At 48.0% G+C, this 22,457-nt stretch overlaps 1 protein-coding gene across 1 annotated transcript in view; it reads left to right on the top strand.

Moving 5' to 3' along the window:
- The window catches only part of GPAT4 (glycerol-3-phosphate acyltransferase 4), a 50,609-nt gene extending 30,658 nt beyond the window's left edge, over positions 1-19,951 (top strand). Inside the window, exons 4-14 of the mRNA XM_056116817.1 lie at positions 6,148-6,217; positions 6,388-6,688; positions 7,302-7,376; positions 8,133-8,222; positions 8,396-8,489; positions 9,099-9,214; positions 10,123-10,178; positions 10,644-10,729; positions 14,109-14,237; positions 14,315-14,394; positions 16,050-19,951. Of these exons, the coding sequence (XP_055972792.1) occupies positions 6,148-6,217; positions 6,388-6,688; positions 7,302-7,376; positions 8,133-8,222; positions 8,396-8,489; positions 9,099-9,214; positions 10,123-10,178; positions 10,644-10,729; positions 14,109-14,237; positions 14,315-14,394; positions 16,050-16,158 (1,206 nt within the window). The 3' untranslated portion in view covers positions 16,159-19,951. The remainder of the gene's footprint in view (positions 1-6,147; positions 6,218-6,387; positions 6,689-7,301; positions 7,377-8,132; positions 8,223-8,395; positions 8,490-9,098; positions 9,215-10,122; positions 10,179-10,643; positions 10,730-14,108; positions 14,238-14,314; positions 14,395-16,049) is intronic.
- Positions 19,952-22,457: the final 2,506 nt, after the last annotated feature.

Genomic DNA, 22,457 nt, shown 5'->3' with positions numbered 1-22,457 from the left:
CTAGAGTCAGGATGGCTTAAAAGGACTGATGTGTACCCAAGCTCTGTGTGGCTCAGACAAAGTCCAGCCTCTCCTCGCCCAGAGTGGCTGTTAAGAACTGAATGCTACTGCTCTCAGCAGCACTATCAAGATAGAGTCTTACCAAACTGTCTCAGGTTTTGGAAAGTATATATTTGCATATCCATGTATATATCTGAAATGCTGTAGATGTCCTTTGAAAGAGAAGATATATTATTTTGTGATTCCCCCCTTCACTCCCCCCCCTTTTTTTTTAGCCTTTCCATCCCTTCTGTACATTGTAAGTTCTAGAACTCAAGAAGGTTCAGAGAAGGTTCCTTGGGGCTCTCCTCTGCACATTTAAATCAGGAAAGCATTTTAATGCTTTTGCTTGTGGATTCTCAAGGCTCCTGAGAGTCTGATATAATTAGTGTAGGTGGGCTTTTGAAACAGCCCCCAGTGGAGTCCTTTGGACCTCCTCTTGATTGGGACCCCGCTTCCATCTCTCTAACATTTCTAACATTAGAATGTTAGAATGTGGGGGCATCTCACTAGTATGTGAAATTAGATTTGAACTGCAAGAAGTAATGTAACTTCTGCTTTTCTCTGGTTACAGGTCTCTGGAGTCTAGGTGCCTTGTTCTGAGGAAGACCAGGCCAAATCTAGTTCACTTCTGGAGTGGTTCTGACAGCCATTCTTGGTACCTCCCAGTGAATTTCACTTTCATAGTTATGAAGATAACTATGTTCTATATCATTCACTAGTAAAATCCCAGAGTGGCTGATGCTGCCCTGGGGCGCAGGACAGTGTGGAGGAGTGTCCACTGCATATTTGGTTTCTGTTTGTCCCTTCAAAGATAGATTTGCACGGGGATGGGGGGGGGAGTGTGGACTGTGTTTGGTTGTGTGTGTGTGTGTGTGTGTGTGTGTGGTGTTTCCTTGTTTTTTTTGGGGGGTTTTTTCCCCCTAAAAAAGGCATGGTAAACCAACTAAGTGTGAGTTCCCTGATCTAAAGGAAGCAGAGGGAACTATTCGCAGGCCTGTGGGGGGAACTAGAAAGACAAAGGGTGGGTCGTGTCTTCTGCTCCCTTCCTTGGTGTACTAAACTCTGCGTGGTTACTGCTTTGTTGCTGAGCATCGTCATGTGTGGGGGCAGCGTTTTCTAGATTTAGATTTTCCCTCGGCACTGTGGAGATGGTATTATTTTGGGTGTAAGTCCTAGGAGTGTACTTTCAGCTGACTTCAGGATGGTGTGCAAAGGGTCGGGGGAAGCTGGGGTGAGAGGTGATGGCCCACGTACGTTTTCCTGCCTGCTGTGAACAGTCAGGTTAGGCGAGAAAACGCACAGAGACCATCACGAGCAGATGGATAACGTACCCAAGGCGGAACTGGCTGCAGGGGAATCACAGAAGTAAGAGGTGGTTTAGTGATGGTGTGGGGTAATGGACTTTGGATCTTGGCATTAAAAGGCACTTGGGTTAAGAAGAGCTTTTCTTTCCCATCCTGAAACCTGCACCTAAGTCTTCAGATTTTTCCAGTCTGCTCGAGAGTGGGGTAGTAATAGTTGCCTTCCCTTGTTTGTCTTAAAAGTGAAACGGGAAGTGCAGTCACTGCATCCTGCCTGCCCGAGGGAGAAACGGTGATCTTAACCTACCCTTGAGGGGCTTCAAGGACAGAGTGACAGATGAGAGTGTCTGTGCTCAGGGAAGTCTTAAGTTTCCCCGTCTTAGGCCTGTCTTTGTCTGTGGAGACCTTGATAAAGAGAATCACTGGGAAGTAAATGTAGTCCTTAGGAGAACTCAAGTAGCACACTGGGGAGGTGTTTGCCTGGTGTTCAATTCCTGGCATCTCCTATGGTCCTCCAAGCACCACCAGGAATAATTTCTGAGTGCAGAGCAAGGAGTAGCCGTGAGCATGGTCAGGTGTGACCCAAAATGCAAAAATAAGTGAAATAAAAATAAAATGCCAATGTAGTCCTTACTGACCTCACTGTCAGACTGTGTTGGGATGTAAGTATAGGCTCTATCCCTTATGGTGTTTAGTAGGAAAGACAAATATACACATGTATAATGCAGACTGTGGTGCCAGCTCAGATGACAGGCAGCTGGATAACTGCAGGAATGGGGTAGGTAGATAACTTCATTCATGGCACTTCAGCTGAATTTTAAAGAATTTTAAAGAAGTGTGATGAAGAGGAGAAAGGACAATCTTGTTTTAGATAGTATGTAGTTCAGCAGAGCAAAAATACTAGTATCTGAAAAAATTAGGTTCTAAAACACCATTTATTTATTTTTTGGCCTTTTGGGTCACACCGGCGATGCACAGGGGTTACTCCTGTCTCTGCACTCAGGTATTAATCCTGGCGGTGCTCGGGACCATATGGGATGCCAAGGATCGAACCCAGATTGGCTGCATGCAAGGCAAACACCCTCTCTGTGCTATCACTCCGGCCCATCACTCCAGCCACAACTGTTTTTCTTTAAATACTGAGGAGTTTAAACATTGAAGGTTTTTGAGCGAGGAAGTTTTGGTCAAGTTGGCAGTATGTAACATTCAGATGGATTGGAGGGTGGGAAAAGCCATTAAGTAGCTGTTGATTCAGTGTAGATAAGAGAATGAAGCCATGAGTGGGTGTGTGGACAGCGCAAGAGGCAGTCGGGGGCAATGGCTGGGGAGAGATTTCTGGGGAGCATCCTAGACCTTGGTGACAGGTGGGGCCGTCAGAGGAGGTTTAGGGAGTGGGTGGCTGGGGAGGCCACGTGCTGCTTTTGCTTCTCCATGTGTGAAGTGGTTGGAATTGGAGCCTAACACATGATTGGAAATGTGCAGTTGGCACTTTTATTTTGAAATCAAGAAGTGATCAAAGACATGAATTTGATCAGGGCCGCCTGAGATTGCAGCTGAAGCCAGGAGAGGGAAGAGAGTTGGTCTTTGTGGGGGAAATTAGTGATGAATATTGGGCGCCTGAGGCTTTGAAGGGTCTGGATTCCTGTGGTATCTCCATGGAGGCTGACTGAAAAGTGTGTTTATGGTGGGGTAAGAGCTCTGTTGAAATTAAAGTGTTGCTCAAACCACAAGACCTTACTCAAGTACTTAAGTTATTCACTGTAATGAATAACTAGCCAGAATGCAGCATCTGCATTTCTAAGGCCTGGCCTGCGTTTCACCAGTGTCTGCACTGTGCAGAATGTTACCTAAGAGAGCAGCATTGTTAATTTCATAAACGGTCTCCTTTTTGTCTGGGAGGAGCTGGAAAGGGGATAATCACGAAGTTTGATGTTCACTAGCTTAATAAACGGCTTCAGAGGTGGTGGGAGCAGACTTCTTGTAAAGGAATTCTGAGCCTAGAATTCTCAGTATTATTTGAGGCATCTGAACACTATCCTTCGTAAAGTGACAGCCCCCCAGAAGTGTGTTGTGTGTCAGGGGCTCGCTGTGCTACTGTCATTCAGTCCGCATCGAGTAAAGTGATCAGGCTCACCGTCAGCCATTCCACAGCAGGGCATTTCCAGTAACAGCTTTGCCCAACCCTTGCCCTCTCTTTCCCAACTCGATGACTTTTAACCTTTTTTTAAAAAAAAATTATTTATTTAAATACAGAAGCATTGGGGCCAGAGTGATAAGTACAACCAGGTAAGGTGCTTGCCTTTCTCACTGCCAACCTGGGTTCAATCCCCAGCGCCCCATATGGTCCCCTGAGCCTGCCAGGAATGATCCCAGAGCACCGCGAGGTGTGACCCTGCAGACCCCCGCAATGCAGAAGCATTTTGTAATATGCCTGAAGTTTGAAAAAGTAAAACACATGGGATTGAGAGACAGTACAGTGGGTAGGGCACAAATCTGGCATGCAGCCAATCTAGGTTCAATCCCTGGGATCCTATGTGGTCCCCCAGCACCGCCAGGAGTGATTCTTAAGTGCAGAGCCAAGAATAATCCCTAAACATCTCTGCGTGTGGGCAAAAACCAAGAGAAAAAAGAAAACACAGAATTCACATAGGAGAGTGTCTGTTTGGTGATAGAGTGATAACTTTATACGAGAGCATCTCCTTCAACGGTCCAGCAGTCTGCTCATCAGCGTAGAAGCCAAGGGCCTCAAGTGTGCCAGGGGAGCAAGGTCCCCGTTATCTGTCTTTTGCAGTCCCTTCTCGGTGTCAGAATTACCAGTGCCAGATGGAGTGCTTCTGAGCGTGACTTGGCTTGCATTAACAGCTCAGAACCTTGACCAGTAGAAGCACTGGCAATATAAACAATGGCAGTTTCTTGTTGTCAGCCTTCTTTGAGTGGGTGAGTCAGTGCCTTGTTTTCTCCTGGACAGCGGTCTCTGGTCTGAATGCCCAGATGAGAGCAGACTGTGAGCTGCCTTTTCTCAGCTTGACTGTGCACAGCCGTCTTGCCGAAACTTTAGCTCTGCCAGCAAATCAGCACCAAATGCCTTGGGCCCTGTGGATTTGCTGTGTCATGGAACATAACAGGTTTCTTTCTGCCTTGCATAACTTGAAGCAGAAGCTTGAAGAGACCCCTTTTAAAATATTTGTTCTATGAATCATTGTGAGCATACATTATATTTGATAACATTCTAATTGGAAACAGTTAACTTTATGCTTTTTTCCTCTCATTTGATAGTGGGAGGTAGCTAGCCTGACTCTCCTACTATGTTAGAAGAATTTATTTTTTTCTTATTGTTGTTTTGGATGACACCTGGCAGTGCTCATTGCTCCTGTTCTGTGCTCAGGGATCATTCCAAGTGGGGCTCAGGGACCATATGGGGTGCCAGAGTTCAAACCCAGGTTGGCTGCTCGCAAGGCAAGCACCCAGCTCTCAATATTATAGCTCCGTCCCCTGTTAAAAGAATTTTAATGAAGGTAGAGAAGTTTCAAGATAAAACTTTTTTTATGTTTCTTCTAGAGTTTATTATTTTAGTAGTAATAAGCACAATTTAAGGTATCATTTCACTTGATCCTAAGTGGGCTCCTGAAGTAGGAGATTGATAAACGGATTAGTCTTTTTTTTTTTTTTAAGATAGACAGTATCCACAGATTAGGGATTAACATAAGGGACTTTGAGCCCAGATTTTAAAAAAACTTCAAATAGTGTGGGTGTTTGTTTAACTTGTTTTAAAATAAAACAGAAAACTTTGAAGAACAAATCTGAACCTTCTGACCTTTTTATTGGTTAGTTATATTGAAAGGCAATGTCAGGTTGTGTGGACAGTCCAGGACATGATGTTTTGTTTGTCTTTTCTCGGTTAGGAGCTGGGACTGGGGCATGTCTCAGACTGGAGTGCAGCAGCGCATGACGGGTCTCCCAAACACCATCAGTTTTGTTCCCCAGCCAAAAAAAGAAAAAAAAAAAAAGAATTGTTGCTTTGGGGAATATTTGGGAAGATAGGCAACCTTGGGTGGTAGGCATTAGCTTAAAAAGATGCTTAATTCTGGGGGCCCAAGACAGCACAGGAAGGATGTCGCCCACGTTTCATGCTGTCGACCCGAATTCCGTTCCTGTCACCTCATATGGGCCCCTGAGCACTGCCGGGATAAGCCCTGACTACCACCAGGGTGTGTCGTGTGTCCCATCCCCTCCCCCCCCCCCCCCCCCCACACCAAAGAAAGAGTTTAGTGACCTGCTGTTTGTGAATTGATTTTATTTGGGCAGTGGATGGGGACCATGTTAAGTCAGTGTGCTGTTATGTTACACGTGAGTTCCAAGTAACCCGCAGACAGATTTTAGGCAGTGAAGGTGTGAGAACCCCATTCCTGGGTCTTGCAGCTCTTAACCTTTGGCCCTAGGTATGCTCCATGAACAAAAGGCTGAGTTTCCTTTTAGATATGTGCTTTGTTTTTGTTTGGGGGCCACACCAGCGGTGCTCAGGCCTGACTCCTGATTCTGTGCTCAGGCATCACTGTTGGGGGTGCTGGAGACCATATGGGGTAGCGGGATGGAATCCAGGTTCGACTCGTACATGTGAGTGCCTTACCTCCTATATTCTGGCTCTCTGGCCCAAATGTGTATTTTCTTGGCCAGTCTGATTCAGGCACTGAGGTCTTCTCATGTGGACTTGAGTCTTTCACACGTCAGAAGCAGGGATGTTTGCTAAATGGAAATCTCGCTCATTCTTGCTTGTTGCTCTCCTCCCTTCCACCCCTCCCCGCAGTGGGCTACCTTGAGAATGGAGAGAGGCGCCAAGGAGAAGAACCACCCACTCTACAAGCCCTATACCAATGGTGAGTCAAGTCTTGACCCGTATCTTGAACTGAAGTCTCAGGGAAATACCTCCTCGGTGCGTTTAATTTAGTATTTACGCACCATTACTTAAAAGTTAGACTGTGTACCTGAGCAGTTTGAGCGGGCTATGTGACAGCGCAGTCATTGGCAGAAGTGTTCCATTTTGCAGGAATCATTGCAAAAGATCCGACTTCACTTGAAGAAGAGATCAAAGAAATTCGTCGGAGTGGCAGTAGTAAGGCTCTGGATAATACTCCGGAGTTTGAGCTGTCCGACATTTTCTACTTTTGCCGGAAAGGAATGGAGACCATTATGGATGATGAGGTGACAAAGAGATTCTCTGCAGAGGAGCTGGAGTCGTGGAACCTGCTGAGCAGAACCAACTACAACTTCCAGTACATCAGCCTCCGGCTCACTGTGCTGTGGGGGCTAGGAGTGCTGATTCGCTATTGCTTCCTGCTGCCACTCAGGTGAGGGCCGGGCCCGTGCTGGTCAGCTGCCCTGGGCTCCCCTGTTGGGTTTCTGTGCTGGCTGAGCCTGCATGCAAGACAAAAATAATGGCATGCCTTCAGGACAGATTGCCTGCTGCAGATGGGCCAACCACAGATCCGGGCACACAGCGTGCTTTTGGCCACTTCCCCCGGAAATAACTGATTCTCCCTACAGCCTGCCTCTCGTACAGAGACAAGGTTGCCCTCTCCGTTCTCTGTGTCCTGTGCTATTGTTAGTATTATCTCCATGGATGCTGGTCCTCTCAGGCTCTGTTTCCTGTTGTCCCACAGAGCAGCCAGGGTTTAGAGCCAAAGGGAGAGGTGACACAGCAGGACGGCAGGGCCCAGCGTTCTGGCTGGATGCTGAGAGCCAAACGCACTGTTACTTAGGAATCCAAATCCAGACTAGAGCTGGGCCTCTGGTTTTTATACGTCTGTTCCCCTTTCTGGGTGGATTCTTACTCTGATCGCCTCTTGCTCTCCAGGTGACCACCTCTCGCTTTTTTGATGGTCTCTTTGATTTTCACACATTCACTTCTGTACCTGGTGCGAGGACTTAACTCGCTGAATTTTTCTTGTCGTATTGTTACAGGGTCGCTCTTGCTTTCACGGGGATCAGCCTCCTGGTGGTGGGCACGACGGTGGTAGGGTACATGCCGAGTGGGAGGTGAGTAGCCCACACATCCCATCTGGGGCACTGGGTTCTGGGAATGGCCACTCCGAAGCTTCCTTGGGTACAGCAGATCCGCAGAATCATAGGTGGGCAAGCTAACTCAAGTGACAGCTGTGGCGTCGACATTAAGATCTTGTATTTTCTGTTTTAACACTATAATTTGCGAGTTGTAGGTTTGTTTTGCTCTCCTAACCCTCATACTCTTGTTTTAAAGAAGAAAAAAAAAGGAATAGCCTTGTTTGGGGCATTTAGTTTGGGGCATTTTGTGTTGATAAATTGGTAAAATGATAGGAAATGAGCTCAAGTGTGTTGTCTTGCTCCTGGGAAGTTCTGGATCCAGCACATCAGATGGGTGAAGGGCTTGACCTTCCTCTGCCTCTTGCTGTTGACTGGGAAAGCGAGGAGACATACTTGGCCAGGATGTTCTAGAACTATAGATATTTCCTTTTAAAAATTATTTGGAGACCACAGCCAGAGATGCCACAGTTGGGTGACACCAGCCTGTAACAAGGCGAGTGCTCCACTGGACCCCTGGCTGGTGCTTGGCACGTAAAGCAACACACTGTTTCTTCATTTTCTCACTTGTGACATTAGAATTCCAATACTTGGTATGATTTCTATCAGATACAATTATAAAAATACTTGACAGTAATTTTAACAGTCTGGCAGTAATACCAAGATGTTAGAGTTAGCTGTTTTATCTTCCTGTCTGTAAAATTAAAGGGGGAAAAACAATCTGTCATGTTGCAGATTTAAGGAGTTCCTCAGCAGACACGTTCACTTGATGTGCTACCGGATCTGTGTGCGGGCCCTCACAGCCATCATCACGTACCACGACAGGTGAGGGGACGGTGTGACGCGGAGGGCAGTGAGGCTGGCTAGATCCAACTGCGGCCTGCTCAGGGGGCTCTTCTGAGCTTCACTTAGCACTGATTCAGCTGGCGAGGGCAAGGTGATTGCAGAGAAATGGCTTCACACTCACTGTTCTTGTTTTGTGGACATTTTCAACACAGGAAAAATAGGCCCAGAAACGGTGGCATCTGTGTGGCCAACCATACCTCTCCCATTGATGTCATCATTTTGGCAAGTGATGGTTATTATGCCATGGTAAGACCCTTATGTTCTTTCTTGAGGCGAGACTTGTTACTTCAGACTTCTGGGGGCTGGAATTTTTTAATTTTTTTTTTTTTTAATTCATAGTCAGTCTATATTAGGGTAACACTCTTAATGAGAGGGTGACAGGAATACAGTGTTGCAACACTGCCCCCTACGGGAGTGTTCCTTTCCTGCACCATTATCTTAAGGCACCCCTCAGGCTCCCTGTGCCTCGGCACTCCAGGGGGAGTCTGCCTCTCCGTAGGGCTTTCTCAGGGGACCGCAGGCAGACTCGTGTTCTGCTGTGGGCCCCTCTTGTCGTGACGGGCAGCTCAGGTCCCAGAGGGCCTGAGCAGCGTCAGAGTGCGGTTTGTGGTTCGACCCAGGAGAGGGTGGTGTAGAGTCTGCCAGGGGGCAGTGCTTACGCAAGGTGCTTTCCTGTAGGGTTTTCAACGGGGCATCTACCCAGTCGTCATGTGGGGTTGAAGGTTCCCGGCTGACAGTGAGAAAAAAGGTTCCCAGTCAGATGTTGGCAGATGAGAGATTGGGGTACGCAGCTTGCAGGAGCCGGGCTTCCCGCGTCTGCTGAGCATTTGTATCTGTTCTTTGGTCTGCGATTAGGTGGGCCAAGTGCACGGAGGCCTCATGGGTGTGATCCAGAGAGCCATGGTCAAGTCCTGTCCCCATGTCTGGTTCGAGCGTTCGGAAGTGAAAGATCGCCACCTGGTGGCTAAAAGGTAATAGACCAAAGTGCTTTTGTAATCCCCGTTGCTAAATACACTTTTTTAGGACTAGACCGTGATTTCACAGCGAACTGTAGTGTCCTACACTGCTTCCATAATAAAAAAGTTTTCAAAAAAATTAATAGAACAGTTTTTCTAAAACACGAAATAAAAAGGAATAGAAATTGTAGGATTATACATCAAGTTAGAAATTCTTCCTAACCTTTCAGTTTCTCTGTATCACAAAAAAAAAGCAAACAAAGTAATGGTACAGGTGTTACTCTGTTTTCGGGCTTGTTTAAATGGGAAGAATCTTGTAAACTGGAAGGACTGATGCATCAGCTCTCCCCTCCTCCATAGAGCAAATGAACCTCCCCCTAGTTCCCGTCACCGTCTCTCAGCCAGGGGGCCTGGAGTGCAGCCCAATATGGCTCTTAGGAGGCCATTTGCAAGGGCCTGTAGTCGGCTCACCCTTTGGACAGTCCCACATGTTAGGCAGTGAACTCTGGGTACAGTATTTACTCGAACAGTTGTATGAACTACAGAGGAATTAGTTGATTTTCCCTGTCCTTATAAATTCTGTCTTTATGACATGTAGGGTGAGTTGTAAAAAGGTAGGGTCATGGAGCCGGAGCAGTAGTCCAGTGGGGAGGGTCTTTGCCTTGGGCGCGGCCCTCAAACCTGGGGTTTGAGCCCCGGCATCCCATATGCTCTCCCAAGCATGCCAGGAGTGAATCCTGAGTGCAGAGCCAGGAGGAAGCCCTGAGCTTTGCCGAGTGTGGCCCGGAAACAAAATGGGATCACATTTTTTCACCTGCTCTTGTGCCACATCTAGCACTATATATGTATCGACTTGTTGTGCATGCATTAGATCATGATGGGCTAGGACTCTGACCTTTCACTGTTGTTTTCCTCTGCTAAAGACTGACCGAGCATGTGCAGGATAAAAGCAAACTGCCCATCCTCATCTTCCCTGAAGGTAAAAAGGGTTGATTCTACACTCTGGGGGTCGGGGGTCGTGAAAGGTGTTACTCTAGTGTTGCTGCGAAATCAAGGGTAAAATCAAATTTAACCCTTCTTGGGGTTTTCTATTTTCACTGAGTGATACTAAGTCCACTTTAATTTGGACGAAGAGCTGAATTTCAGGGAAATTCAGAATTTGGATTAAGTATGATGGAGTGATCTTCCCTGTTGGAAGAATCCTTGGAAGTATCGCTGACGAAGCTGTTGAGCAGTATGCTGATTGGGGAAAGTGCTCTGGGAACAGAAGATTCGAAAGCGTTGTGTTTCGCTCACCTCGCCTTGCCTTAAGTGTTCGTAAGCTTGGAGGAGGACAGATTGATGGAAGTCATTAGAACGTTTTTATTATTTAGTTCTTAAACTCTTAATACCTGGAGCAAAGGACCATTAAAAAATTAGAATTTTACTCTCTCCTGCATTTTAGGAACCTGCATCAATAATACGTCTGTGATGATGTTCAAAAAGGGAAGTTTTGAAATTGGAGCCACAGTTTACCCTGTCGCTATCAAGGTATGAGATCTCCGAGGGTGCATGTGGCACTAGCTCACTGCCCTGAACGGAGTGCAGCGGGAGAAGGTGAAGGGAGGGAGGGTCCGAATCATTTTAGCCCCATTACAAGGGACTGTTGTCCACTGCTATACACTGCCACCATGTTTAAGAAATGGCAAGACCGGGCCAGGGAGGTAACTCTAAGACTGGAGTGTATGCTTTGCATGTGGGAAGACCTTGGGTCAATCCCTGGTACCATATGGAACTGCCAACTTCTTCTTTTTTTTTTTTTTTTAATTTTCAAAATTTTTTTTTATTGAATCACCATGAGATACAGTTACAAAACTTCCATGTTTGAGCTTTAGTCATACAGTGATCAAACAGCCATCCCTCCACCAATGCACATTCTCCACCACCAATGTCCCCAGTATTACCCCACCCTTTCCGACCCTCCCCCTGCCTCTATGGCAGTTTCTCCCATACTCTCTCTCTACTTTTGGGCATTATGGTTTGCAATATAGATACTGAGAGGCTACCACATTTGGTCCTTTATCTACTTTCAGCACGCATCTCCCATCCTGAACAATTCCTCCAACCATCATTGACTTAGTGATCCCCTCTCTATCCCAGCTGCCTTCTCCCCCAGCTCATGAGACAGGCTTCCAACTATGGAGCAATATTCCTGGCCCTTGTGTCTAGTGTCTTTGGGTGTCAGTCTCATATTATGATACTTTATATTCCACAAATGAGTGGAATCCTTCTATGTCTGTCCCTCTCTTTCTGACTCATTTCACTTAGCATGATACTTCCCATGACCTTCCACTTATAAGCAAATTTCATAACTTAATCTATTCTAACATCTGCATTGTATTCCATTGTGTAAATGTACCAAAGTTTAATCTTTAATCAGTCATCTGTTCTCAGGCACTCAGGTTGTTTCCAGATTTTGGCTATTGTGAACAGTGCTACAATGAACATACAGGTGCAGATGTCATTTCTACTGTGCTTTTTTGCACCCTCGGGATATATTTCCAGACGTGGTATTATGGAGTCATATGGAATATCAATTTCTACTTTTTAAAGGAATGTCCATATTGTTTTCCAGAAAGGCTGGACCAGTCGGCATTCCACCAACAGTGAAAGAGCATCCCTTTCTCCCCAAACCCATGCCAGCACTGGATGCTTTTGTTCTTTTTGACGTGTGCCAGTCTCTGTGGTGTGAGATGATATCTCAGTGTTGTTTTTGATTTGTATCTCCCTGATGATTAGCGATGTAGAGCATTTTTTTCATGTGCCTTTTGGCCATTTGTATTTTTTTTTTTGAGGAAGCTTCTATTCATTTCTCCTCCCCATTTTTTGATGGGGTTGGAGGTCTATTTTCTTGTACAGTTCTACTAGTGTATTATATATTCTGGATATTAATCCCTTATCAGATGGATATTGGGTAAATATTTCCCATTCTGGGGCTTTCTCTGTATCTTGGTCACTGTTTCTTTTGAGGTGCAGAAGTTTAATGTAGTCCCATTTGTTTATATTTGTTTCCACTTGCTTGGTCAGTGGTTTTTCATCCTTAAAGATGCTTTTAGCTTCACTGTCATGGAGGGGAACCCCCCAACTTCTACAAACCAAGACACATAGAATTTCTAAAACATGGAATTTAGAATCACTAAAAAGTACTCTAAATTTAGAAATTCTGAACTTGTTGGTTTCTATGGGTACCCCTGGGAGAGCCCTCGAACACTGGGAGTAAACCATGAACACCCTCAGAAAGATCCTAAAACAACAAAGCAAAACTTGCATGTTTTAGGAATGTATGCCTCTGCTTTCAGAACTTGCCTCAACAGTTGGGGGTCAGACGACTGACCAGTTTCCCCTTTCATTTCACTCTCTTCCCCTTCACATCACCCTGATGTGAACAGATTCATCCTTTATGTACTGGTATGAAGAAAGATCAGTTACATTATCACTTCTAAAAACACAAAAGATTGAAACCTCAGATCATGGTAAAGAATGAGTACATTTGATTTGGTTGTGCTTAAAATTAGTCTTCCTCCTATTGCCAGTCTGTTGTCTGTGAAGCATTTCGTGGAAATACTGCTTTCTGTCGGGCAGTGCCACTGGTGCAGCCGGAATTGAGCTGTTCCTTCCGACAGAGCAGAGGAAATGCCGCTTGCCTCTTCCCAGGTGGGGGTGGCAGCTGAGCAGAGGTGAGAGGGTGACTGTACCCTGGCTGCGTGTGGAACGAGAAGAAACGCAGGCCTTGTCTCGCCTAGATGTCGCAGTCGGAAGTGGTGTCTGCATCACTCACAGACATGCCGTTCTGCATTTCAGTATATTAACGGTCCAGTGAGTCACCATATGTGTTTGCTAGAAACCAGCTACTACACAGGAGCCCTCAGTGCTTACTCCAGGGAATTACACTTGAAGCTTCATTGCGTCAAGCGTCACCAGGGTGTATAGTGAAGATGTGGCTCTCGAGACCTATGCCCAGAGCTCCTGGATCAGCATCCCTCACCCATTCCCGGGTGTTGCTGACGTGACTTGGAACCACACCCAGCCCAAAGTATAAATTTGCCAATTTCATACATTCACATATTAAAGCCCACAAAAAATTAATTTGTAAGAATTTTAATTTTTGTGATTGATGATACCCATTAATGGCCAACCTTTATTGCATTTCTATCAAAATGCAAGTCATCTGACTTTGAGAAATTTCATTGCTATTTTGATGAAATAATCTCTAAGCGAAAGACTCCTCTCTGAAATACTAAATTTCAAAGTTGGTAATTATTTGTTCTGGAGCAAATAAAATGTACAGAGGGTAGTGTGCTTGCCTTGCACTCAGCCATTCTGGTTCAATTCCCAGCACCCGATGTGGTCCCTGATCCCTACCAGGAGTGATACCTGGGTGCATAAACAGGAATAAACCCCGAGAACCACTGACTGTGGTTCCCAAACATAATAAAACTTCCATAATTATGTATGAAAATATATTTGAGGGAGGTACATGAAGTATTTATAAGTACGTGGAGAGAATCTCTGAGAGGGGAGGAGTTAGATGAAGCATGAATGGCGAAATGTTGGGAACTTTTTAATCTAGGGAATCTGGCAGGATAGTAACCTGTTTTGAGCTATTTTTAAAAACTGTGGTAATAGGATTTTCATGCGCCTGTGGTTCTGTATATAGATGATCAGAGGGAGAAGGAGCCCTGAGGAAACCTGCTGGGAAGCCCTCCCAATCTTGCGGAGAACTTGGTGCTGCTGGAGTCAGAGCAGCCAGAGTGATTCAGCAGTGCTCACTTCCGGGCAGCAATCACTAGTGCTCCCTGCGTGGGCACCCAGCCCCTGCCCCCCCCCTCCCCCCGAGCTACCCAGTGATTCTATTGATCTGTGTTTTCAGTACGACCCCCAGTTCGGTGATGCCTTCTGGAACAGCAGCAAGTATGGCATGGTGACGTACCTGCTGAGGATGATGACCAGCTGGGCCATCGTCTGCAGCGTGTGGTACCTGCCTCCCATGACCCGAGAGGTAAGGCTGCAGCAGGCCTGGTCTGTGCGGCAGGGCCCGGCTGTGCCGTGGCCCAGATGTCCTGCTCTCTCTTACAGGCAGACGAAGATGCTGTCCAGTTTGCGAACAGGGTGAAGTCGGCCATTGCCCGGCAGGGAGGACTTGTCGACCTTCTGTGGTGAGTCTGATCTGTTGCACACAGGTCTGGGTGGGCCTGCATTGCTGATGTGTTGCAGGCTCGCTGGCTTCCAATGTGTCCCCATTCCTATGCAGACTGGGCTCCTTGGTTCCTTCCTCTGATTCTGACCCAGAGCACCTTTTGCTGGCACAGTTTTCAGTTCAGGGACACGTAACTAAATGCTTACAGAGATCATGAAAAATTTGCCTTAAAATACATTTAAAAAAAAATTTTTTTTTTTAGGTAGGGGGCACCCCCAGTGGTGCTCAGGGCTTACTCCTGCCTCCGTGCTTAGGTATCAGTCCAGGAGGGGCTCGGGGGATGAGACGGATGCCAGAGTTAAACCTGGGGTGACCATGTGCAAGTAAGATCCGTGTCTGTGTGAGTCACGGTCAGTAGTGTTTCGCCTACCTGTCCCATACATCTCCCAGGGTCACCACTGGGATATCTAAGATGCCCCATCCCAAGGGCTGGTCAGCCAGGGCCAGTCCCTTGAACTTGCAGGCTCAGCCCTGGAAGTACCTCCCTGGAAGGGCGTCAGAAGGAAAGAGAGTGAATTTGAGCCTGTGGAGCTGTGGATTCTTTAGCCCTCCCCTCAGATATGGCCATTCAGAAAACACTGACATGTCGGGGGCTTGGCTTTGCCAGACACTGTGCTGAGAGTTTCTGTGTGATAATCTCACTTCATCGTCACAACTCCATGACGTCTAAGCACGGGTTTTACAGACAGACTGGAGTTTGGAGAGGTTAAGGCACAGCGTAGTGCTGGGACCCGGCCTTGCGGTCAGGCTGAGGAGCCCGAGGCCTGAGTGTTTTTCTCGATCCTGGCCCCACCCTCGGGCTGCTGAGGAGAGCGGCATGCGTGTGGCAGGTCTGGTCTGTGCTGGGTGTTAGAGTGGAAGGCAGCTGTCAGGTCTGTGAGATTGGTCTCGGGGTGGGTTTCAGAGACTTTGCCCACCACTGTCTCCGTAACTCAGGCAGAAAGATTGAGTGTAGGCTTGAATTTCATTAGTCAGTGAAGGGGATGAAGAAGTCCCACCAAGTGTAGTCTGGGGAGGGAGCTGGGTACCCGGCCCTTGCTCTGAACATTGCCATCCCTTCGTGTGAAAGAAAGCAGAACTTGTTTTTTTTTTTTTTTCTATTGTTAGCCTTGGAGAATTCTTGCTCTGATTGTTAGAAATTTTGTTTTACAGATTAGTTTTACAGATACAAAGATGTGTATTTGACTCATCTTGGGGCTGGAGCGATAGTACAGCAGATAGGACATGTGTCTTGCACACGGCCAACCCAGGTTCAATTCCTGGAACCCCATATGGTCCCTGAGCACCACCAGGAGTGATTCCTTTGTGCAGAGCCAGGAGTAACCCCTGAGCATCACCTGGCATGGCCCATAAGAGACAAAAGCATTGATCATTGTCCTTACAATATGTCGCCATTTTTTTTTGTAAAGTGAAATGAATTTGTTAGAGTAGAACTTTAAATACAAAGTACCTTAAATGCTGGTAATTTTCGCCCTGAGGGCAGGAGTGAGCATCATGGAGTCAAGGGACAGAGTCCACTGCTGCTGATGTGGGTTGGGGTGTGAGGAGAATGGGCATCTGCGCTGATAGCTGAGAGGAAACCTTTGCTGCTAGACTCCCTTATTCTCTCCTCAGGGATGGTGGTCTTAAGCGGGAGAAGGTGAAGGATACCTTTAAAGAGGAGCAACAGAAGCTGTACAGCAAGATGATCGTTGGGAACCACGAGGACCGCAGCCGGTCCTGAGCGGCCTGGGCGCACGCAAGCTGCCAGCCCTGAATCCCGAGAGAATCAGCTGGAGCCGCCACCCCCACTGCTGCCGCCTTTCTTGACCTGGGGCCGCTGGGGCTGCTCTGGATGTGGGACTCGGCTTCTTCAGAGCCACTGGGGTCGCCCCCGGACATGAGGCCTTCTCTCTCCCAGTAAGCCTGTCAGGACCCATTAAAGTCCGCCCGCCTGTGCACGTGCGGGCCGTGGCGGGAGTGTTGGTCACGGGCCGTGTCTGGACATTGGGGTGTTCCTCTGCAGAGACACACGCCAGGGCCGGGCTGGGGGAGGGCCGCCCCCAGTGAGCAAGGCGGGGCCAGGCGGGGGCTTGGTCCAGCCCTCCTGTCACGACCCCCACCTCACCCAGCCTCAGACCTCTGCAGATGGGATGGAAAAACAAAACATGCACCTGCAGGGCATTCGGCAGAGAGGCCATCTCCAGCCTGTGCTGTGCCCATGGACAGTCCCCCCAGGGGCTGTGAAGCGAGGGGACCAATGCCAGTGCTAAGCCCCAACCCCCATGTGACTTGCTCTCTGTTAACACGTGCCTCGGTTTCCCCGTCTGTAACCCGAATCAGGAGGGGATGGTGGTAATACCTACCTCACAGGGTTGGTTGTGGGGATTGAAGTGCTCTAGCGTGACGGACGGTGGCGCTCGGTGTTGGAGGTGCAGGCTCCTGGGACGCGGCAGGATGAGGCTGAACTCAGCTGCCACTCACGGCATTGGATTTGTTCTTACGAGTCAATAAAATTGTCTTTGATGGTGAATGAACTGAGGGATTTCTCCCTTTACTTCTCCCACAAGATGTGGTCTTAACCAGTGGCTTTTGTTTTTTTATGTCAGCCAAGCTCCAATTCTTTAATTTGAACTTAACTCGGGGACTGTGGGAATCCATTTGGCTTCTAGAATGAGTGATAAAATTATGCAGAAACAGGTGAACTGTGCACACTGGGTGTTTGCACACACTTCCCCATGAGTTTAGAGTATTCAGACCAGAGCAGATCGGGGCTTCCTTCCTCGTTGGGTTTAAGGAATTGTGGATGACACTGTCAGGGTGGGGATGTGGGAGATGGGAGGCCACCATCTGGACGTGAGACTTTGGGGTGAGTAGGAGCAGCCCCTGATGCTCCTGGGGGTGACGGGTGGGGAGGGGCTACTTGATGCATGTGGGTGACTTTCAAGGACTTCTCAGAGCCGGAGAGAGCCACATCCCTGAGGCCCACCTGGAGAATCATAGGCAAACCTCAGGCCCTTCTGAAGAGAGTACATGCGCAGTGGGGCACAGACAGCCTATCTGGCTGCATCCAGTCTCACCTGTGCGGGCAGCGTGGGGTGTGGGTGGAGCGAAGCCCGCTCCAGCAAGTCCTGTGCCTTGGCACTGTCTGAGACTCCACCCCCACACTGACCTCCACCCCGGGTGCTGACCAGTGGAAGTTGGTTTTCTTTCAAGTACAAACATTGACAACTGTCAAGAACTGTTTTACATAAAAAAGAAACATACAAAATGTTTGTGTATCATGGTTTTCAGATTTTGTAGATGGTGATATAGTTAAGGTTTAAATACTGTCTATCTTAACGGTCTTTAAAAATTGATCTTGAAAGTTTCTTTTTAAAACTGCCTTTGTCATTGTCACTGTCCTCCCATTGTTTATCGATTTGCTCAAGCGGGCCCAGTAACATCTCCATTTTGAGACTTGTTACTGTCTTTGGCATATTCAGACTTTGCCGTGCGGGCGAGATACTCTCGGTAGCTTGCCTGGCTCTCCGAGAGGGGCGGAGGAATCGAACCGGGCTCAGCTGGGCTGGCTGCGTGCAAGGGCAAACGCCCTACCGCTGTGCTATCATTCTGGCCCAAAACTGCCTTTAAAAAGTCTTTTTTGCCATTCAGTACATCCACCTCATGGCATGTAATTCCGTGGGTATTTTGAAATACATAATTGGCTCACAATCTCTTCAACAGCTCATCTACTATTGATGACATTACCAATATTATAAGAACCTGACTTACAGTCACAGCTGTGTAAAGAAATACTTGTAGAGACGAAGCAATGGGGAGTTTCCTCTTTTTAGCAAGTGAGTAGAAGGGATGTGAATTACACCCCCAAAAAGAAATCTTTGAAGTTTTTATTTAGTGCTTGTTACAGGCAGGCAGATTCATTAGGCTACTCGATTCTTTTCAATTGGTGACCCTCACAGTCCAATTATTTGTTTTGGGTAACCAAGTTGGTTTTAAGGGGCCAAGCTTTATAGCATTTAGAATTAATGACAAAGAAGCCTGTGAAGCAATATAAACAGTATACACTCCCATGAACCTAGATGTGATGGGCATGAACTTGAACCAGTGGCATTAATTAGTGGTAAGAACATTGGCCAGCTTCTGTTTCACCTTCAGGTGAGTGATGTTTCACCTCCAAACTCAGTTATTTTGACTCTTATTTCCTTCTGTTTCCTCCTTTGTTAACTGAGGACTTTCATCTCTAAAATTTTTGTAAATGGGGCTGGAGAGATAGCACAATTGGGTAGGGCGTCTGCCTTGCATGCAGCCGACCCGGGTTCAATTCCCAGCATCCCATATGGTCCCCTGAGCACCACCAGGAGTAACTCCTGAGTGCAGAGCCAGGAATAACCCCTGTGCATCGTCGGGTGAGACCCAAAATGCAAAAAATGAATAAATGAAATTTCTGTGAATTTTTCAGTCCATTGTTCAGGTATTGTCTTTAAGCTCATCAGAAGTAAAAGAAGTCTGTTTGAATCCAGTTGCTTCCTGCAAACACTGGGGCTCATGGAACTAAATTTCAGTGTGTGCCAAGTGTAAGGGCGAGATCTCTGTTTTAGGTTACCATGGGATTGAAAGGTTTGAGAATGGGACTTGGAAAGACTTTTAACACTCATAAATTTTTTTCTTAACCCAACTAGTTAGAGAAGGAAAACTGTAAAACTAGAAAAATTTCACTGACAAAGGAAGATCAGCAAATATCAGCAAAACCGCGCTCAGCAGGCTCGAAACAGTTTGCGGTGACATCCTTGTGTGAAGTGGAACTGGCTTTGGGGCTTGGCTCTCGTTCGCTCCCTGTGGCTTTCTGTTCTGCTGTGGTGGGAGCGGGCATTGGGGAGACTGAGGCTGGGACAGGCCAGTGCTAAGAGTCCTGGCCCGTTCTGTCGCAGCCCTTGGGGCATCCCTTGGCCTTGCGGTCGAGCCTCTGGGGGCTGATACATCATGCTATTACCTTCTGGTGACTGAATGAAGCTCCGCGATTGGGGAGACCATGCATCCTGCAGGTCCCTGAGCGCATGGGGGTGTCCGGCCACCTGCAGTGCTACTTGGGTGGCCAGACCCCGTTTCTCCCACTGCCCCTCAGCTGGAAGGGCAGCTGCATGCACACTGACTCGGGGACAGGTTCCACCACCACCGTTCGCCCATTCATCTTCTGTCGCACTAACACCCCAACTCCCCTAGTCAATATGTCTCTCTCCGATGGGAAAGTTAATAAATTTTGCTCTAGATTAAAAGTATTGATCATTTCATTTGTAAACGATAAATAAAAAGGGGGAACTTTTCATTGCACCAGGGCTAGCGTCTGGTGTATTTTGCCGGGGAGATTGCGCCGGCTGTCGGCGGGTGGGCTTCTCATATGCATTCCGGCTGGCCGGCTGCATTGATTTCCTATTAGTCTCCCAGCACCACCCAGTAACACATCATTTCAGTACCTGCTATTAATGGTCTTTTGATAAATAATCACTTGTAAGTCAATAAATTTTTATTAAACAGTGTGGCTCTTTGATTTATTAAAATCCGACCGTGTTTGTCTGGGAGAAAAGGGATGCCGAATTGAAGTGGAGGTTTTCATACATCTTCCTGACGCTGAGCACTCCAGAGAAAAACAATTGCATTTTAACAGAAACAAAACAGTTGAGTTTGGAACTTGGGCCCAGGGAAACTTTATCTCAGTCAGACCGAGTCACCCTGCAGGCCTGTGGCACCATCTAGACACTGGTGGTGGTGAGGTGTGGGGCCCACCCCCCACAGTGTTCCGGTGGCACAAACCTCACCTGGCAGCGGTGACTGACGGGCAGATGACCCGGTGGCAGGTGTTTGGGGCCCGTGAGGACCTGCAGACCTTTCTCTAGCTTCTGGCCGGATGTCAGCAGTGGATCTGGGGAGAGAAAATGCTCAGAGATGGTCTTTATCTTATGGAGATCGAATGGGATCATTTTAAAAACTGTGCCAATTGGAAAATTGTCGCTGGCATGGAATTTGCTGTGAAAGAGCTTTGGACGCTCTTTTGTTGAGTCTAACATGACCCCAGACTGGTATAGAGCAGCTCGGCCACTGAGGCAGATTTGAGCTCCGTGTGGGAGGCTGGGGCAAGGGGACAGGCCAGAGCCGCACTGGACTTCGCCCCAACACCCTCACACTATGTGAGACTGACAGCAGCAAGTCTCTCCGAGGTGGGGCTGCTAGTAAATCCTCAGGGCAAGCTTTTGTCTTTTTTAGTCACTTGTTACCTAAGTTGTATTTTAGAATGTTTGAGGGGAAAAAGCATTAAACCTGCAAAGCCTTGTTTCCCAGATTCCCTTTCTGCCTAGTCTTAAGGGCAAAGGCTCCTGTGCTTCCTGGAGGCATTGGAGGTGAAAGGGTGCTAGAGAGAAAACAGTGGCCTGCCCAGTGCTGATGTAGACAAGGGCCCGGAGTGTGGTCCACATGCCGGGGGTCAATCAGGAGCCTGGAGCCTCCAAAGTGCTCAGGCCTGTGTGGAAGCCAGAACCCCGCCCCCGCCCCCCCCCCCCCAGGCTTTAGGGTTAGGGTTCGGTTTAGTAGTGACCCTAACCATGCCATGCTCTGCCAGGAAGCTAGACAGCTTGCTAGTGCTGAGTGGCACCAAGGGTGTCTGCACGCGGTGTGGAAAATTTAGATCCACTTTGAAGGTAAACTAGAAGGGTGTGATGTTCCCTTGGGCATTATCTGGAGCTTTTGCCAATGACTCGCTATACTTCCCCTGTCACAATCATTATCTGTTCTTAAGTCATCAGTTCTACAGATCACAGAATTATCCTAAGGTTTTCTGCACTTGGGTTCACAAAATAATGAGACTTTCTGAGCCAAATATTACAAAACTGAGGAGTGACTAACTGCAGTATTTTTTTTTTCCCAACAGCTGCTGGGGGTGGGTGAGGTGAGACTGGCTCAAAGGAACAGCTGATGGTTAAGGGCCATAGGACAGGCACCTGCGCTCGCGGGACAGCCAACAGGGACCATCGGACAAAAGCCTGCACTCGCAGGGACAGCAGACAGGGACCATTGGACAGGCACCCGCGTTCGCGGTGAACAGGAGACTTGTGGGGACCTCGTCCAGGTGTAGCCAGGCAGGAGGAGGCGCAGATGAGGTTGGGGGGGCTCACCCTGCGTAGAAATGGCAGAACCCAAAAGTTCTCTACAGGACAGGTCTGGGGAATCATGACAGGGTTTGCTCCGTGTAGCCCCATGGCTCCCAGATACGTTTCTATCACACTGACCTTTCCACATGCTTGGACTCACTCCGGCTAGGAATGAGCTCAGGAGGTTAACTTGCCCCTTCCCATCGGACCCTACCAGTGTCCCAGGCCAAGATCTGTGGCCCTTCCCCCCCCACCCTCTGTTTTGGGCGGGCAGCCCTGTTCGTTCCCAGGAGGGGAGCGGCCAGCGGGGGTGGCTGGCCTGAGGGTCCGTCCCAGGGATGCAGCTCGCGGGGCAGCCCTGCACGCAGATTGATCCGCCAGCTGTGATTTGTCATTTCTCCGCGGCAAGCGCTGTTTTCTCTTGCTCTGAGAGGCCCCTTCGACACCTGCTTTATTTTTCTTCCTGCGCTGACGTGACGGGAGACAGGTGTTAAACTACTTAATCACTTTAAAATTGTTTTAATTTTCTGTTTTTTATTGATCTCTCCAGCACCAATTAATCAGCTCACTGGACCAGGCAGTTAGTACATTAAAAATTGTCAGGGAGGCCGTGCATCTTGCAAAATGTCTAAAAAATATTCGGCTAGCAAATTTCGTTTTTCTTTGGCATGCAACAGCCCTGGGTCCACAGAGCTCACATTCAGAGAAGGCCTCTTGGGCAGAGGGGCGTGGGGAGGGTGCCGGGAGGGCTGCTCGGGGCAGGGGAGCAGCTCTGCCCTCCTGCCCCTTCGTTCTCTGCTTCCTGCACCTTGTCTTGCTGTCCTCTGAGCCTGGGGGTGCTTGTGGAAGGGCACTCTCGCTCTGAGCCATGTCCACCCCCGCACGGGCACCAGTGAGCGGC

Source organism: Sorex fumeus, unplaced genomic scaffold, assembly GCF_029834395.1.
Source record: "Sorex fumeus unplaced genomic scaffold, SorFum_2.1 ptg000033l, whole genome shotgun sequence".
NCBI classification, from domain to species: domain Eukaryota; kingdom Metazoa; phylum Chordata; class Mammalia; order Eulipotyphla; family Soricidae; genus Sorex; species Sorex fumeus.
This window is presented reverse-complemented; position numbering and strand designations above follow the sequence as displayed.